The sequence below is a fragment of the Grampus griseus genome, assembly GCF_964374135.1.
Source record: "Grampus griseus genome assembly, chromosome: 3".
Lineage (NCBI taxonomy): Eukaryota > Metazoa > Chordata > Mammalia > Artiodactyla > Delphinidae > Grampus > Grampus griseus.
The window spans coordinates 32,251,068-32,268,837 of record NC_139019.1 but is presented as its reverse complement, the minus strand read 5'-3'; the positions used below and the strand labels follow the sequence as shown (position 1 = coordinate 32,268,837).

Sequence of the window (17,770 nt, the reverse complement as noted above, 5' to 3'; positions counted from 1 at the left end):
TTCTGGCTAGGTGCCCCTGTTGAGGCCTTGGGGTATACAACTGCAGAATACTGATGATTCTTCCCAGTTTGGACATGGGACTCAAACTGAGCCCTACAGTATAGCCCCTGTCCACTAGCAGGGACCCTCCGCCAAGCCATGGAAGGTTGTAGGTCTGGCTTCCGCTGGACCCAGCTGGGGGACCGTTTCCTCTGGAGAACTGGGGGTGGGGAAAGGGCATTGTAGAAAGCTGAGCCTTTGACTAGCTGCCCTGCGCTTTAATCTAGCATCTAAAGGTTAATAAAACTAACTTTTTATACCCACACTTTCTTTTTCCTTACCTTTCTCCAGCAGGGCCTTAAATATCTTGGAAACGTGATGCATGGGACCTGGTAGACGGGAATGAAGGCTGGCCTAAGTATACACTGGGAAAGCCTTTAGCTCCTCTCAAATGTATTTTTCTCTTTTACCGCCACTCCCACTAATACCATCTAGGACTAAAGCCACACATTTTCCTAAGGGAAGGCAAGTCATCCAACATGAAAGATGGTAAAATTCTATCCAATTTTTGCACATCCAATTGGTGTAAATTATTAGTGAGTGACTCTAGCTTCAGTTAATAAAATGTAAGTAATTTGTTTTAAAATGCCAGCAATAACTTTGTTCAAACTCAAGCCACTTCTAGAAGCCTGTATTATAGGATCTAAGAGAACTGTTCCCTTGATTGGTTGTGAAAGGAATACAGGCATACCTCGTTTTATTGCCCTTCGTTTTATTGTACCTTGGAGATATTGAGTTTTTTACAAATTGATGGTCTGTGGCAATCTTGAGTCGAGCAAGTCTATCAGCGCCATTTCTCCAACAGCATTTGTTCACGTCGTGTCTCTGTATCACATTTTGGTAATTCCTGCAGTATTTCAAACTTTTTTACTATTATTATATTGCTATGGTGATCTGTGATTGATGATCTTTGATGTTACTATTGCAAAAAGATTATGACTTGCTGAAGGCTCAGGTGACGGTTAGCATTTTTTAACAGTAAAGTGTTTTTAAATTAAGGTATGTACGTTGTTTTTTAGACATAATGCTATTGTACATTTACTAGACTACAGTATAGTGTAAACATAACTTTTATATGGGCTGGGAAACCAAAAAATTTGTGTGACTCACTTTATTGCCATATTCCTTTTATGGCAGTGGTCTGGAACCAAACCTGCAATATCTCTGAGGTCTGCCTGTATGTATACTCTTGAGTGTACATGAAGTCTCATTTCGGTATATGTCAAATAAGTATTTGGATTAACATGCTAATAAAAAATATAGTTCTGTTCCTTGATGCCAAGGAGACAGAACAGGAGGATAGGGTGCTGGCTTTGGAGGTGGTATGCCTGAGTTTTAGTCTCTTTCACAGACTGTTACCCTCTCAATTGTAATAATATTCTTGTGCCCAGTTTCCTCACCCCAAAAATAAGCATGTTGATTTAGTAAGATGACCCACCTCTGAAACCCAGCAGCCTTCGTGAGCGCACCTTGTGTTCACGGCCAGATGGCTGTTGTTCCTGATGACGGTTGAGTCAAGTAACACCAGACTCCAGTCCCAAGAAAATTCAAGATACAACATCTTACCATATCAGCCCCTGAACGTTGTTTTAAAAATATTTCTCACTCTGGAAACAAAAACATTCCTAACCCAGGTTTGAAGGCCTTCTCCTACTTTGGTTAGAAAACTTTCATAACTCAAGAATGCTCTGCTCCAAAGCTCAAAGCAAGTAGGTTTTGAGAGCAGAGTGTCGTTTGTGAATGGGCATGAGGCTGAATTTAGGTTTTCTGTTAGTGACGACAGTTTAACTGGGTCATTAATACACTTGGGAAGAGGCCGAAGAGAAAATGTGCTACGTATTAGAACAAGATGCAGGGAATGAGCTTCTCAAGAAGAGGAGGGCGCACACTGGCGAGACCTAGATTTTAGTGATTTAATGAATTACAGATCAACAATGGCAAGGGTGCAGGTGATAGAGCCGTTTCCCCACAAAGAGCAATGCCTGCAGACGGGCAGTTAGTTACATTGCAAGAGTTGTTTTTTTTTGTTTGTGTTTTTGCTTCACTTTATCTCGTCTCCCTCTCTTCCTCTTCCTCTTTTAAATACTGTGTTCTAACTTCTGGCAAAGTTTAGTGAGTGACACATGGCAGGAAGCACTTTTATTTGAAACAGCTCTCCTAGGAAAACTAGCCTTTTCTCCATTTTTGTATATAAAAGTCTAAATCTATCTTGGCATCAACCAAATTTTATCATCCTTTTATGTAGCTGTGTCCACCTTGGCAGCATTTAAAAGCAAGGAAGCTTTGAAATGGTTTCTTCGGGATGTAAACATGTTAAAGCCTAATGCACATGCCTGATAGCTAGTCTCCATAAGACCTCAGACATGAGCCAGTTGCCCAATGAAAACATTAAATCAGTTTCTCAAGAGTGTCTGATGGATTATATATATATATTTTTTCGGTACGCGGAAAAAATAATGTTGTGGCCTCTCCCGTGGTGGAGCACAGGCTCTGGACGCGCAGGCTCAGCGGCCATGGCTCACAGGCCCAGCCGCTCTGCGGCGTGTGGGATCTTCCCGGACCGGGGCACGAACCCATGTTCCCTGCATCGGCAGGCGGACTTTCAACCACTGCGCCACTAGGGAAGCCCTGATGGATTATATTAATTTACTTCAGAACAAGCATGGTTTCTATATGTAAATGTATTTACTCAACACGTAGGTTCATGCTATTGACAGGCTCTGTTCTAGCTGTTTGAATGACATCAGTGAACGTACGAGAAGGGCTCATTTTCTTTTTTATGACTGGGTACTTATGGACTGTATTATCTATCTAATGAGGAAAGTGAAAAAGGTGTGGAAGAAAGAAAGGGCTTCGAAATGCAACCAGCATTTAAATGCTTGCTACAGCTCCTTCGTCTTTGGAGTGAAATAATCTAATAAAAGCCATGTCAGCCTCAAGGCTTAATAAAGGTTTGGCATGTAGATGCTCTCTAAAAATGCTCTCCGGAGAGTTGACTCTCTGAAACTCAAGGATCCTCTTCAGGCTAGTTTCCTGATAAGTCCTTTATCCCATTTCCCTCCTTCAGGTGGTGTGCCAGTTATATCTGCTCAGACAGGACCGTGGAACCCAGCGCCCTTAGTCTTTAGTCAATCCACTACAATGGTCCCGGGCACTATGATGGCTGGTCAGCCTTCAGGATTCAGTCAGCCAATCGTCTTTACCACAAGCCCAGCTGTTCCAGGTTGGAACCAGCCTTCATCCTTTGCAGCCTCAGCTTCACCTCCAGCCCCTGTAGTCTGGGGCCCGTCAGCATCCGTGACACCCAATACTTGGTCATCAACCAGCCCGCTGGGGAATCCTTTTCAGAGCAATGTTTTTCCAGCTCCTACTGTGTCAGCCCAGCCCCCTTCTATGCTCTCCTCTCTCCTGGTCACTCCTCCTCAGCCACCTCCCAGAACTGGTCCTCCGAAGGACGTCTCCAGCGATGCCTTTGTTGCCTTGGACCCACTTGGGGACAAAGAAGTGAAGGAAGTGAAAGAAATGTTTAAGGACTTCCAACTGCGGCAGCCGCCTACTCTGCCAGCAAGGAAAGAAGAGCAGAATTCCGCTGGGACTTCAAGTGCCTTCTCCAACTACTTCAACAACAAAGTTGGCATTCCTCAGGAGAATGCAGACCATGATGACTTTGACGCTAATCAACTGTTGAGAAAAATCAATGGTAAGCTACCTACTTCTCTGTCAGCTGTACCAACAAGTATTCCACTGCCATATGGGCCCACAGAGTCCCTCAGAAGAACCCTCTCCCGACCCACCAATAGCTTTACTCTTGCTTTTTTTGCCTAGCAGGGGTTGTGGAGACAACTTAACCATTTACCTTACGGAGTTAACTTTACCTTAGTTAGCTGTTTCGAAGGGCTGGCCCAATGCTGCCCTCTTGTGACAATTCTTAAAAGGGCTGCCAGGAGCTATTGAAATTCAATGGGTCATGGCACCTGGAGGCTGTATGTGTGATAAGGACTCATTTTTTCATGAGTAGGTATGTATGGACTGCACTACCCATCTAATGAGGAAAGTTAAAAAGGTGTGGTAGAACGAAAGCGCTTCAAAATGCAGCCAGTATTCGAATGCTCGCTGTACTGTATTAGTGACCTAACCTCTCGGAGCTTTTACTTCTGTGTTGGCCTCAAGGCTTGGTGAAGGTTTGCCGTGTAGGCGGGCCTCCCACTGTTGTGGCCTTTCCCGTTGCGGAGCACAGGCACCGGACGCGCAGGCGCAGCGGCCATGGCTCATGGGCCCAGCCGCTCCGCGGCATGCGGGATCCTCCCGGACCGGGGCACGAACCCCTGTCCCCTGCATCGGCAGGCGGACTCTCAACCACTGCGCCACCAGGGAAGCCCCATGTAGGTACTTTTAAGTGAGGGAATTCTGAATCTCTTCCACTTCAAGCAAATATGCATGGCTTCATCTTCCAAGAAGGGATGAATTTGCCTGTAATAATCACTGGGAGTCTTGGTATTTGGTGGTGATTTTTGTTCCATTGATGTCAATTTCAAAAGTATGGAACTTAGGACTTCCCTGGTGGCTCAGTGGTTGAGAGTCCGCCTGCCGATGCAGGGGACACGGGTTCGTGCCCCCGGTCCGGGAAGATCCCGCATGCCGTGGAGCGGCTGGGCCCGTGAGCCATGGCCCCTGAGCCTGTGCGTTCGGAGCAAGTATGGAACTTAATTTCTAAGATAAGCCTGACTGGAGAACTTGTGCATGTATTTGGGGAAAGCTTGTCTACTGACTACTTTTTCACCTTCTAGAACTACCAAAGCCAGCTCCCAGACAAGGTGCCCTGCCAGTTTCCAAATCTGCTGACAATGCATTTGAGAACCCCTTCTCTAAAGATTCTTTCCGTTCATCACCAGCGTCTGTAAGTATCAACTATTAGAAGATGATGTTCCAAAGTACACGCCACATAGAGTTACCACCTCCTGAATTAACGTTGCTTGTATCTTTGACAGTAAAGGACATTTGAATACGATTGATCATTGAGGACCATCGCAGTGTAAACCTCAACTCAAACTGGGGAAAGATTATTTTTGCAGGAACTACTCTCCTGAACTTGAGAAACAAATAACATATAGAAAAATCCTTTGTATCTCACTTAACCTAGCTCAGGAAAGCACTTTGAAAGAAAATTGAGCCAAAATAGTATCTTTAAAATTTTTTCAAAGATTTAAGTTCCTAATTTCCCACCCATAATTACTTAGCTCATAAAAATAATATTTTGCATTGGGAGGCAAACATAATTCTGAAACTTGGTTTTGATGTAAATAATACACACACACACATCACAGGCAGGCAAACACAAGTCATCATAGACCCACATACAATATCTGATTAGTCTGTGACCTAAGTGCTTTTTTTTAAAGGGATCTGAGAAGTCTTAATTATAGTTGTTTTCTTACAATTGTAATTATGGTTATTGACTAGATGGTTTTATCTCCGTAGATGGCTTCTCCTCAATCCACATCTTCTGATGTATATAGGGATCCATTTGGAAATCCTTTTGCCTAACTTCTGTAAGTAGAAGATCCTCCTAAGCTTAGGTTTGGTGAAAAAGGGTGGCATGGGGGTAAGGGTGAAATTTTAATTTTAGAATCGGAAAGAAGTTAAATCTCTGTAATGGAGAAGTAAAAGATATGGAACACTATACTTAACTAGTTTAGTAATGAATAGGCTGGACATCTGTGAATAGAGTTCTCATACATATGAAAAACAGTACTATACTCATATGGATATGAATTTCTGTCATCCTGTGTTTTTGATATTTCACTTCTGTATGGGAGTAAAGCTCAATATAACACATAGCCTTCTAGATTTTCGACCTTCACGTTGAAGTGATTGCAAAGCTTCCTAGTAATTACTCAGTTTTCTATAGAAGCTTCAAAATCTGGGGACCTTCTGAAGCCACCAAACAGGTCAGCCAAACAGATCATGATCACACTTCTGCCTCCCAAATCAATACATATTTCTTTGTGAGGGGCCTCAGATTAGTCTGAACTAGTCTGGCGATGTTAAATCCCAAAGTGGTGACAGCTGCCGGTACCTCCTTCAAAAGTAGCATGAGCTCACATGAGTCTGCTGGTGGGTTTCATCCTCGGTCAGTTCTTGTGTGTAACCACCTTAGACTGAGACCCGGGAAGGCGAAAGGGGGAGGGCTGTTTTTCTTTCTCAACAGCGAGTGGAAGCAACTTTAATCTTAAAAGGTTGAAGTTAGTGGAGGAGAGACTTATCTGCATTTTGAAAGGGGTGAACAACAGGAAGAATGAAAAGAACCCAAACCCATTTTTTTTTCAGTCTTGCCCCATTCAAGTGAGACTACCAAACTGTCTTGACCCACGTAGAACTGAATTCTTTTAAATAGATAAATATCTTAAATCTGAGATCAACAATAAGATTTGAGTTTATTTGCAATTTGGATTAGCCCCCCTCACTCCACTTCTGTAATTACAGTATTTCTGAAAGTGCTTTTCCGTAAAATCAGCTTCAGAGAACCGAGTGAGATTACTGAAAAGACAAATTCCCGGGCCCCAGCCCTAAGGAATCCCCCTCGGTGCTGAGGAAAAGCTTCATTTTAACAAGCATCCAGATGGTTTCTAATGTTAATAAAGCAGTGTAATATATGGAAGATGTTGAAGGGCTAGAAGTCTTGACAGACTCATTATTGCTTCCTCTCCAGGGGAGGCACACACGGACAATAGAAAGGAACAAACCGCACTGAAAATCTAGGAGGATTTTTTGTGCTAAATTGAATTGACTATAGAGTTCTCTTTGGAGACCCTTTCTTCTTTAGGTCATGAAGGAAGGATAATTTTGGTCAACCTGCTAAATATATAGGTTGAGGGGTAAGGGGGACAATTGCCATGGGAGAAAATAGCTAACATTATTAAGCACTTGTGTTAATCACTTTATTACAGATTCTACATCGACTATTCTATCCAATCCTCTTGAATCGGTCCTAGGAGATACTATGACTGACATTTTAAAATAATGACTTAATATTTAATACATTGATAGTCAATCCAAAATTTCTAACCATGGGTTTTCTCTTCTCCACACTTCTCTAGGAACTTGGCATGCTGACTGTCCAGAGGAACAAAAAGGTTGGCCTTAGTAGTCAAGGACAAAGCTAATAGGCAGACAAGTCCTGACCTCTGCCCTTGTTCTAGCTTTGACGTATTATCTGTTGCCCTATTTCTTGCTGCCTCTTCCACTTGTAGAATGCCTTCCACTTTCTGTTTAGCTAAACTGAATCTATGGATTTAAATAAATTAAGAACCTAAACTCTCTAGCTTAAATGTAAATGAAGTAGTTTCCCTCCTTGAACCCTTGTTTATTGTGTCCCTAGAACCTTCTAGAACACTGTGCTGTGTACCCTCTGGCTGGCCAATGCAGCCACCACAACCCCTCAGATCATACTGTTTTGAATAAATTTTAAAATCCTTACGGTTCAGAGTGTTTCGGGGTTCTGTTTCAGAGCATAAAACCTAAAGATTGTGGTAGAACAAGGCACCTTCTTAAACCTTGCTTCAGACCATCACTTACAGAGTATTTTTAAAGTAAAATAAAGTAAAAGTTCGGTTTCTCTCTGGGGACTTTGAACACACCTAAGAACGTTTTTAAAGATATAACTTCTCTTTCTGAACATTATTCTTCTCTCAAGGGCAAGTTTGTCCTTTCTCCAATCTCTTGCTAGCTATTGCCAATGAGGGAAAATCATTTTTCATCTCTCCTCTTCTTTTCCCTCTGATTCTCTTTTCAGTCATTTTTACTCCTGGGTTTATATAACATTACCTCTCTTTCACAAACGACAGAGTTTTATGGGGCAAAAAAAATCTAATGATTCACAGATCTGAAGCCTCTCTGCCTTCTCAGTAATCTCTAATCCCAGTAACTAGAATTGCAAATGGACACCACCTTTATCCTTTCTATGGAATAGGAGGCCATCCTCCTGAGCTGAAGTTCCGGAAGAGCAGTTCATGTTGAAGAAAAATTGAACTCAACTCAGCAAAGAAGGACCGTGTTCTGAAGAGAAACACATCACAAAGTGAAATGTGATAGTGCCAAACATTAGGTGCTTATTTGGGGTAATGCCAGGCCTTTATCAAGTAACTGGAAAGCTTTCTGGATGCCACACAGTCTCACAGTTAGTAGGATGATAAGTGGGAGAAGAAATCTGCGGTGTTATCATTAAAAACCTAATGCCTGCAATATTTTTCTCCTCATAACCTTGGAAACCTTTCCAGTTCATTTTCAGTCCTATTGTCAGCACAGTTCAAAGGGTTTGTTCTTGCCATATGAGTTTCGTTTTGTTTTGTTTTATTTATGTTGGGTTTTTTAATGTTGTCTCTTGACCCCTAGTGCTCAGGTTCTTGTGGGTGTTAATCAACCACATACAATGTTATCTTTAGGTGGAAGAAGAGGATGACTGCTCAGGATCTAAACGAGATGGTGGCCTCCTGAACCTCTACTGATTAGCTCCAAGTAGTCCGAGCTAAAGGCCTGTGGTTTTACGTTGAATGATAATAGCTGATCACGTATGGCATCATTTTCCATCTGACTTCCCACTCAGTCATTGTCAACACAGACTTGAAATAGTATTTTATATGTCCAAATACCTAAATGTGCTAACTGGAGGCAACTGTTTCTAGGGAATTGAATTTTTGAAAGTGATGGACAGCCACACAATTGTTTTGTACATACTTATTTTCTTGTGCACTTTTCTGTATGCAAAGAAAGCTATAAATTTACTCATTTCAATAAACTGGAATGGCAGAATCTCATGTGTTATCATCAGTTCATTTGACCCCTGCTTTCAGTTGATGTAGTAGAGTCAAGGTACAGCGTACACCAGGGTAAGGTCAGCAAATGTTAGTTATAATAGATTCTGGATTGTCACAAGAATGAAAAAGTGGAAATCCATGAAATAGGACCACAGGGAAATTACTGTCTCATGCCTTTCAAGCTTCTATTTTCTCTCTCAGACCTATACATAGTCCTTCCCTGGGAGTTTAATGGGAGTCTAGCGGATAAGACCTGTACCAGAACAACCTCAATTATGTCTAGTATAAAAATCATTCTTTAGTGAACTGTTGGTTCATGCCTTTTACCCTTTGCCTCTCCTTGTTCTTTAGTTAGCCATGTCTGACTTCATCAAAACACAACTGTGTGGACTGGTCCAGACTTGTATAAGCTACTCAGAAGAGGCTTCTGAGCTTCTGAGTTAGGTGGTCAGGCTGATGCTCAAATGTCTTTAACACTAGGAAACTCTTAAACACTCTCCCCTATTAAAAAAGTTCAAGGCTCTCATTCATTTCAAGAAGACCTAGCGCTACAGGGGAGATGACCGCAAGGCAGACCCTGCTTGACTGTAGAAGTCTTGGTGTTAAACGTGACTCCTCTAGGGAGTAAGATGAACTTGACAGAGTAGGTGTCATTGATTGGCATTTACTGTTAGGGGATGTTTGGTAGTACTGCCTTACCTTTCCCTTTAACTGAAACATTTGGTCTCTTTCTGACAAGGAGTAGAATACAGAGAAACAGACTCCACATGTGAGCAGCTTCCAGTAAACCACAGATGAACTGGAGAAGGCTGCTGATAAGCACAGGTTGCACAAATTATGTGGCTTATCCAAATGGTCTGCAGTATATCTAACCCACTGAACCTGTGTGATATTGCCATGTGGTTTAAGCAAGATCTTGCCAGAGGTTAACCCTTGCTCATGTGTACAAGGGATGACATTCACTTCAGTGCAGTAGGAACTACTGTTGACCAAGCCGAGGGAGGTGCTTCCTGAAGTGTCCCTGCAAAGTAGAAACAGACCTCTTTAGAGTCTCTTAGTAGCAGTGGTGTTCACACCTGTAAGCCAGGAATTCAGCTTTGAGGGTAACACTATTATCGCAGAAGAGGGTTTCATTTAAGCATCACATAGATCTAAGCTAAAAGCTGAACTTTAACAGCCAGCCTGGGCCTCCACTTCTCTCACATACAGGCACTACAAAGGGAGAAGGTATTGATTTTCTCAAAATAATCTTGCATCTGTGAAGTGCTTTACCATTTACACAACATAACCTCATTCTGTTGCTACTGTAATTCTGCAAGGTGGGATCTGTTATTGTTCCAGCTCATCTGAGAATGTCATCCATGCTTTAAAATGGCTACAATTTGCTTCAACTCTTTGAGTGGTTTCCAAGGTATTTGATTGTGGAACTGTGCATCTTAACTACCTTTACTGTGGAAGTTGGTAAAGCTGAAATCTTCATTTCCCAGCCTCCCTTGCACGTAGCTGTGGCCATGTGACCACATTCTAGACGATGAGCCATAGCTGAGGTCTCATTCAGCTATGCAGGGAGATCTTTTCAGGCAGCGATTTCAAACTCCTCTGTCAAAATGTTAACCATCATGTCTCGAGAGCCAAACAGTATGATTGTGTGTCTTTCCTGTTCTGATAGCAGGGAGGGGAAAGAACAGAGGATATAGCTAACTCAGGAGTTTGGTTGACCCTGCAATAAGCTGACAAGTGAGGACTCTGAAGCATATTCCTGGAATAGCTTCAATACAAAGTCTCTTAGTGAAAGACAGGAGCTCCCCAACAGTCCCTGGTAAATATTTAAGCTATTATAACCGTTGGAGGAGATTGCTAAATAATAAAATGCCTAATTCTTGCTGGGAAAGGCTATGTTTTAACGAACCCCCTTCTATTAAAAACAACTACATCTCACGTCCTAAGTTGATATGCCAAACATGGACACACATGGGCTGTGGCGGCAGCAGCCCTGTTAACGTGTCCTAATTACAGCAAAGCTGATGGACAAGACCCACCCAGGTGTCGTCTCACTTAATGAGGGACTGAGCCCCTTGTTCTCCCTTGCTTCTCTGAAAGTATGTGCTTAATTACTGGACCTCTACCATGTGCTGAAATCATACGAGTGACAGTCCCCAGAGAGAGGACAGTGACGGCTGCTCGTGGCAAGGAAACTGGGCTTCTGTGGGGACCAAAAATGGAGTGATCATAAAAGAAGAAGAAGAAGAAAAAAAAAATTCCAACTATGAAGGGCTCCAGACTAAGTTTTCCTTATGATGTTAGCTGTGGAGTTTTCTGTCAATTCTTTTTCATTTGCTTGACTTCAATCTCTTATCTTACCTTAATTGTAAGAAAGAGAAATTACTGCTGGTCCAAAAGTTACAGGGTGACCCGACTGGTCTGAGTCTGGGTTTTGGATGTCTCCGGGGTGTGTCTGAGGCTGCCTCCACCAGGTACCTACTTACACTGATGGATCATCACAGGACCTTTTGTTTGGGAGCAGCTAAGAGGAGTGCTGGAACACAGGAGTTATAGCAGAGAGGGGTGAGAAAGAAAAGGAAGGGTCAATAGGACATTGCCTCCCTGTCTCCCTCACTGGCCTGTGAAACTGGTAGAGAGCCTTGATGGTGGAAACAATAGGGCTGAAAGAAGGAGGAATTTTCTTCTGATGATGAAAGAACTTGGGCAAGGCAGGCAGTTCAGGGCCCACGAGTCCACTAGTAATGAATGGACAAGAGTAATGGAAGGCTCACAGTGGCTAAAATTAGTAGGGGATTATTTTTTTCACAAAAAAGTCTAGATTGATGGCTGCTGGTGTTGGCTCAGCAGCTCAACAAGACCCTCAAGGACACAGAGGCTTAGCTTTTCACTCCAACTTTTATAGCCTTTGGTTTTTTTCTTATGTTTATTTCCTAATGGTTACAAGATGGCTGCATAGCACCAAATAGGATATTACTGTTCAAGGAGGGCAGAAGGGGAAAGGCAGTACAATCAATGTCTGCTCCTCGAACTAGGCATTTCGGTTTTCCCCAAGCCTTTCCAGTGGACTTCAACTATGGCTCGCTGGCCAGAATGTGGTCACGTGGCCACTGCTAAGTGTAAGGGAGGCTGGGAAATCAAGCTTTTAACTTTACCAACTTTTATAGGAAGGAAGAGGCAGGGCTGGCTGGATCATTTGTGGGGCTCAGAGCAAAATAAAAACAAGAATGGAGCAAAGGGCTTCCCTGGTGGCTCAGTGGTTGAGGGTCTGCCTGCCGATGCAGGGGACGCGGGTTCGTGCCCCGGTCCGGGAAGATCCCACATGCCGCAGAGCGGCTGGGCCCGTGAGCCGTGGTCGCTGAGCCTGTGCTCCGCAACGGGAGAGGCCACAACAGGGAGAGGCCACAACAGTGAGAGGCCTGCATACTGCAAAAAAAAAAAAAGGAGCAAAAATCCATTGTTCAAAAAGCAGGGGGAAAAGTACCATTAAAGGCAATAAAATATAAAGCTATCTCCTTTCTTCTGAAATCTCTCTCTTAACATGATGTATTTTGTTTGCCATTTAATGTTGTTTAAGTAAAGAAAAATTAAAAGGTTAAAATATTAGTGCGAATTTTAACTCTAATCTGTAACTTATATGCGGAATCACTGAAATTACACAATTTTTGTATTTCATAACTCATATATGCACATGTATTTGCACATATTTCATTCTTCCCAGAACTGTTAGAAACACTGCACAAAGCTAACTCAGCTGTTTTTAATTCACTTCTTGACACACGTGCATCCTACCAGCACATCTCACTAATGAGTAAAAAAAAGATAGAAAAAAAGAAACTACGTGTTGCCCTATTTTTTCTTTCCTTCTATATTGTTATTTTCAGCATTACATGAATGCTGATGCAGGGAAGGAACACTAGGAAGAAAGATATGATAATGTTTCTTGGTCATTTGTGGGGTTTTGTGTGGGTTGGAAGGAAGTTCTGGTTCAGAGAGTGTGACTTCTCAGGGCTGTCAGTGTCCCACCCACAGCCATTTCACCCCCCCAACTTAGTCTTAGACGTCACACACTTAGTTATACTCACTTTTACTTTGAGCCACTGAAGTCCCACACATCATAAATCCACCTGAATCCCATGTTCACAGGGCAACATAAACACCCTGTGCAAATGGGGTGTCATGGAAAGGGGGACACACAGTGCACGTTTCTTCTGCTTGTGCACAGGCTCCACTTTCCCATCAAACTTTGCTTTCAAAACAGAAGTCCCAACGTAAAATTCAGAATTTCAAGATGGTACCAGCAGAGCATTAAACAAAGCCTGGGGCCCTCCTGAGTGCTGAGCCCTGTGCTACTTCCCATGCCCATGAAGCCAGTCCTGGCAAGAGGGCCTTGGAACTGGATGATAGATCAGCTAATGTGTTTCCCACATGCCTGGGTCATAGGTTAACCCCAAGTTGGCCGACCTCCAAAGATAGATCAGGGCAGTCTTTGACTCCATAGCACCCTCAGGGCAGAAGAGAAGCACAGCTGAGAGCACAATAAGCAAAGCTAATGGTAAGGCACTTTTACGAGAAGGTAGAAGCCAAAGAATGTAGAGGACTAGTCTCTGTGAGTTAGTACCATGAAGGTCACCACACATAAGAAAATGGAAGGGGGCGGGAAACTACAAGTCACCGCACAGGAGGCTTCAACGTTTTTTATTATTTATTTATTTATTTATTTATGGCTGCGTTGTGTCTTCGTTGCTGCGCGCGGTCTTTCTCTAGTTGTGGCGAGCGGGGGCTACTCTTCGTTACGGTGCGTGGGCTTGTCACTGCGGTGGCTTCTCACTGCGGTGGCTTCTCTTATTGTGGAGCACCGGCTCTAGGCACGCAGGCTTTAGTAGTTGTGACACGCGGGCTCAGTATCTGTGGTGTGTGGGCTCAGTAGTTGTGGCTTGCGGGCTCTAGAGTGCAGGCTCAGTAGTTGTGGCGCACGGGCTTAGTTGCTCTGCGACATGTGGGATCTTCCCAGACCAGTGCTCAAACCTGTGTCCCCTGCACTGGCAGGCGGATTCTTTTTTTTTTTTTTCTTTTTAATTGTATAAGGTTTAAGAGGCTCAGTTTTCATAAATATAAATAGATGAATCTTCAACAACATTGATATTTAGTAAATGAAAAGTCACACAGACAAGGTATAAGAACATAAATGGTTCTGAGAGAAAAGAGTACCTGATGTTTAAAGATAAGATATGTCCCCTGGCCTATAAAAGCTAGGAGCTCATTACTAAATCTTTTCATAAAACTGTTTTATAGCATGTAAAAATTCCCACTATAACTAATGCACTTCTGTTTTCAAAATAAATAGGATTTTTGTTATCGTGCCTTGGGCAGTTCAATAATCATATCACATGACTACAGCTTATAGCCTACCTGTTACCACTACTTTTTTTTTTTTTATTCCAACAGAAAGTCACAAAAATTATAATCATCCTCATCGGTTCACTCAGTCCCATGTAATTAATTTTTTTTCATCTTGATCTTTTGTTAGCACTTTTATGAATTCAGTAGTTTTCCATCAGAGTTCTGAAAATGCTTATTCATTCAGTTCAGCAGTATAGTCAGTTACCAGAAACCTGTACTTGTCAGAGTCTTTTCCATGAATTCCTTGAAGATGAAACCCTTTTACAGGAACACTTTTGCAAAAGCATCAGAGTACACCCAGAACTGTCTGTAAATGACAGAAGACTTAAAAATGACCGTGGTTAAAGATTTGATGAAAATTCATAATAATGCAACTGACAAGGAAATTTAGTTATTTCTGAGATATACATTTTAAAGTGATGACTAAAATTATGACTTATAACATTATACCAGAACATATAAGATTTTTAGAAATTTCATGTAATGTCTGAAACATTTATATTAACATATTTCCATACAAATAACCCAAAGAAAGTTTAATATTAGTTGTTTTTTTTGTTGTTTGTTTTTTTATACCACAGGTTCTTATTAGTCATCAATTTTATACACATCAGTGTATACATGTCAATCACAATCGGCAGGTGGATTCTTAACCACTGCGCCACCAGGGAAGTCCAGGAGGCTTCAATGTTAGTACGACCTAATTTGAACTCAAAGGGATGTGCTATTTCAGTTAAAAGGATCCCGAGGGGAGGACTGTGAAACTGTAATTACTTGCTAAAGGGCTTTGAGCTTCTTCATTCTAAGGACGTTGCAATTCTTCATTGCAGGCACAGTGCCGCCAGATTTGAAAAGCAAGAGTAGTGGATTCAGGGATGGTCCACAGGAGTCGTGGAATAATACCACCAAACACCTACCCAGCATGTACCACAGGCAGACACTCTTTTGAGAGTGTAACAATAAACAATTTAATTTCATATTAACTCTATGAGGGGGGCTGCTACTACCACCAGCATTTTATAGAAGAGGACACTGAGGCACAAAGAACTTGAGTCACTGCCCAAAGTCATACAGCTAGTGGCCAGAGTGGAATCCCAGCCCAGGCTCCAGTGTCCTTGCGCTTAACCTCAAGTTAACCATTTATCCACTTCACTGCCTCCAAAAACTGGTACCATTGCCTCTAGGCTGGCATACCTTACATTCACCCAGATTGTATTCTCCCCACAGTACTTCTCTCCTCCTTTTTTTTTTTTTTTTGCGGTACGTGGGCCTCTCACTGTTGTGGCCTCTCCCGTCGCGGAACACAGGCTCCGGACGCACACACCCAGCGGCCATGGCTCACGGGCCCAGCTGCTCCGCGGCATGTAGGATCTTCCCAGACCGGGGCACGAACCCGTGTCCCCTGCATCGGCAGGCGGACTCTCAACCACAGCGCCACCAGGGAAGCCCCTTCTCTCCTCTTATACTTCCTATAACCAATATGCTTACCATAAAATTGAATGAAAAAAAATTCAATCCCCTATTATATTTAGCTGGGTTTACATATCGTTAACTAATAAGTCTGTATATATTTTGGTCCTCAAATGCTAGTTTCTTTCTGTCAAAGTTCCAAGTTCCAGAAGCCAAATATACCTGAAGCAAGTGAAATCAACCAATCATTCAGTAACTATAAAATAAGTATGAAGTAACTGCTTAACATTTCATATACTGTCAGAATATTAATGCAATAAAAGACAAAGATGATTTTGAGATATAGAAACAGAAAAACAAGGCAGGTGGTGACTCATTAACGAAATAAGGGATATAAGAAGAGCTTCCTTGACAGGGGCAGGGAAAGAATTACGCATCTGATTTTAGACATGGCAAGTTCAACTTATGGACAAATTAAAATCCACCTGGAGATTTCTTAGAACTACTCGAAGATTGTTAAGCTGAAAAGTAACAGAATAAGCTTTACATTTTTGAAAACTATTGCTTCTAGATATCTATACTTTCAAAATAAGAACTCAGGAGATTTTGGTAAAGGAACTTCAACAGACCACCCTTTGAGACTTCTGGTTCTAAATGATAGGTTTATTCTTAAAGCGTAGGTAAGAAAAGTAGGTAGATATTGAGAAGTGAAGAAGACAGAGGACAGACCCCCCTGGGGAATAGTACAATTTGCATGATGGACAAGGGAGAGGAGCTAACGATTGAGAAGCAGAAGAACAGGAAATGTTGTATCACAAAAGCCAAAGGAACAGAGAATTTTAAAGCATAAGAGTGGCCAGTAGGGTCAAATGCGTCTATGAGACAAAGATAGGGCCAAAACATGTACCTCAAATTTAGCAGTAAGGAGGTCTTCAATGGAATAAAAGGCAGGCTGCAATAAGTTGAAGGTAAAGGAAGAACCATGTAGTAAAGGAAGAAAATTGATACAGACTACAAAAGTTTGGCTGGCAAGGGTGGTAGCAATGAGAAAAAAAATCAAAGAATTCAGTAGAACTCTATAAAGATAAAAGAGATTTGAGCATATGCACAAGGCTGAGGAGAAGAAATTGATCAAACTGAAGAAATGGAGGATATAAGGGAAAGCACAGCTAATACAGCAGAATCCTGGCAAGTCAAGAGGTAACTATAGAGCACCAGATTTTCCTAAATAAAAGCAAGCCTGCCCTTCCTCTGAGGTTTGATTGAGGTGCATGGAAGTTGACATGACAGGCACCCACTGGAAGCCAAAGTGTTTCTGAATTTCTCGGTAGAGCAAGAGGTGAAGGAGCCTTTAAGAGAAATGGAGAAAGAACCTGTCCAAAGTCCAATGAGTAAACAAAGATGAGTGTCCAACTCGATTTAGGCAGGGCAGCAGAAAACTGAACTGGTAGGACTGATCCCAGGATGAGAGTTTGTAGACGGTGGTCCAAGGGATGGAAGAGGTGCGAGGGAGTTGAGCTTGTGAGAAGGGCCCATTAATGGGCAGGGAATCCACACAGAGGAGGAAAGGAAAAGAAGCCAGCAAGAGGGTGTTAATCTGGGGGAAAATGGAGAAATCGAGGAGCTGGATGTCTCAGTAAAGCCAAAGAAAGGGGATGTTGAGAGTATTATGAGAGTGAGGTAGCTGGAAGAATTGGAAATTGTGGTCAGAGAAGAGATCATGGACGTTATCAAGGTAAAGCTATGACAGGTGTTGGGATGAAGCTGAGCATGGCAGTGGGCTGAATGGAATTAAGACAAATATTGATAGAACTGATGAAATCAAGGCAGTGAGTATGGTGCCTTTAAGAATACTGAAATAACAAAGGAAATGCTGGGGTGTGAGTGGAGAAGGAGATTCTAACATGATGTCAAAGCCTTCTGTGAAGGTAGGTAGTCAAGAGTGTTGGTAAACAGAAAGACAGGAGGTAACAGAGCCAGACTTTGTGAACTTCAAAAGAGAAAGGGACTGTGTGGAATCTTCCCTTAAAATGAAGTGCTGTAATGCAGTCAAGTGCTTCCCAAGTAGTTCGATGTGATTGTAAACAGATCTGGGCCACAGGAAT

At 42.4% G+C, this 17,770-nt stretch overlaps 1 protein-coding gene across 4 annotated transcripts in view; it reads left to right on the top strand.

Moving 5' to 3' along the window:
* The window catches only part of DAB2 (DAB adaptor protein 2), a 52,498-nt gene extending 43,657 nt beyond the window's left edge, over positions 1-8,841 (top strand). For 2 of the 4 annotated variants that reach the window (XM_082650244.1, XM_082650242.1), the window contains 4 exons: positions 3,107-3,739; positions 4,827-4,936; positions 5,518-5,588; positions 7,137-8,465. In XM_082650244.1, coding sequence (XP_082506370.1) covers positions 3,107-3,739; positions 4,827-4,936; positions 5,518-5,583 — 809 coding nt within the window. In that variant the 3' untranslated portion in view covers positions 5,584-5,588; positions 7,137-8,465. The other 2 variants (XM_082650243.1, XM_082650245.1) reach the window with 2 other exon arrangements.
* The last annotated feature ends 8,929 nt before the right edge of the window (positions 8,842-17,770 follow it).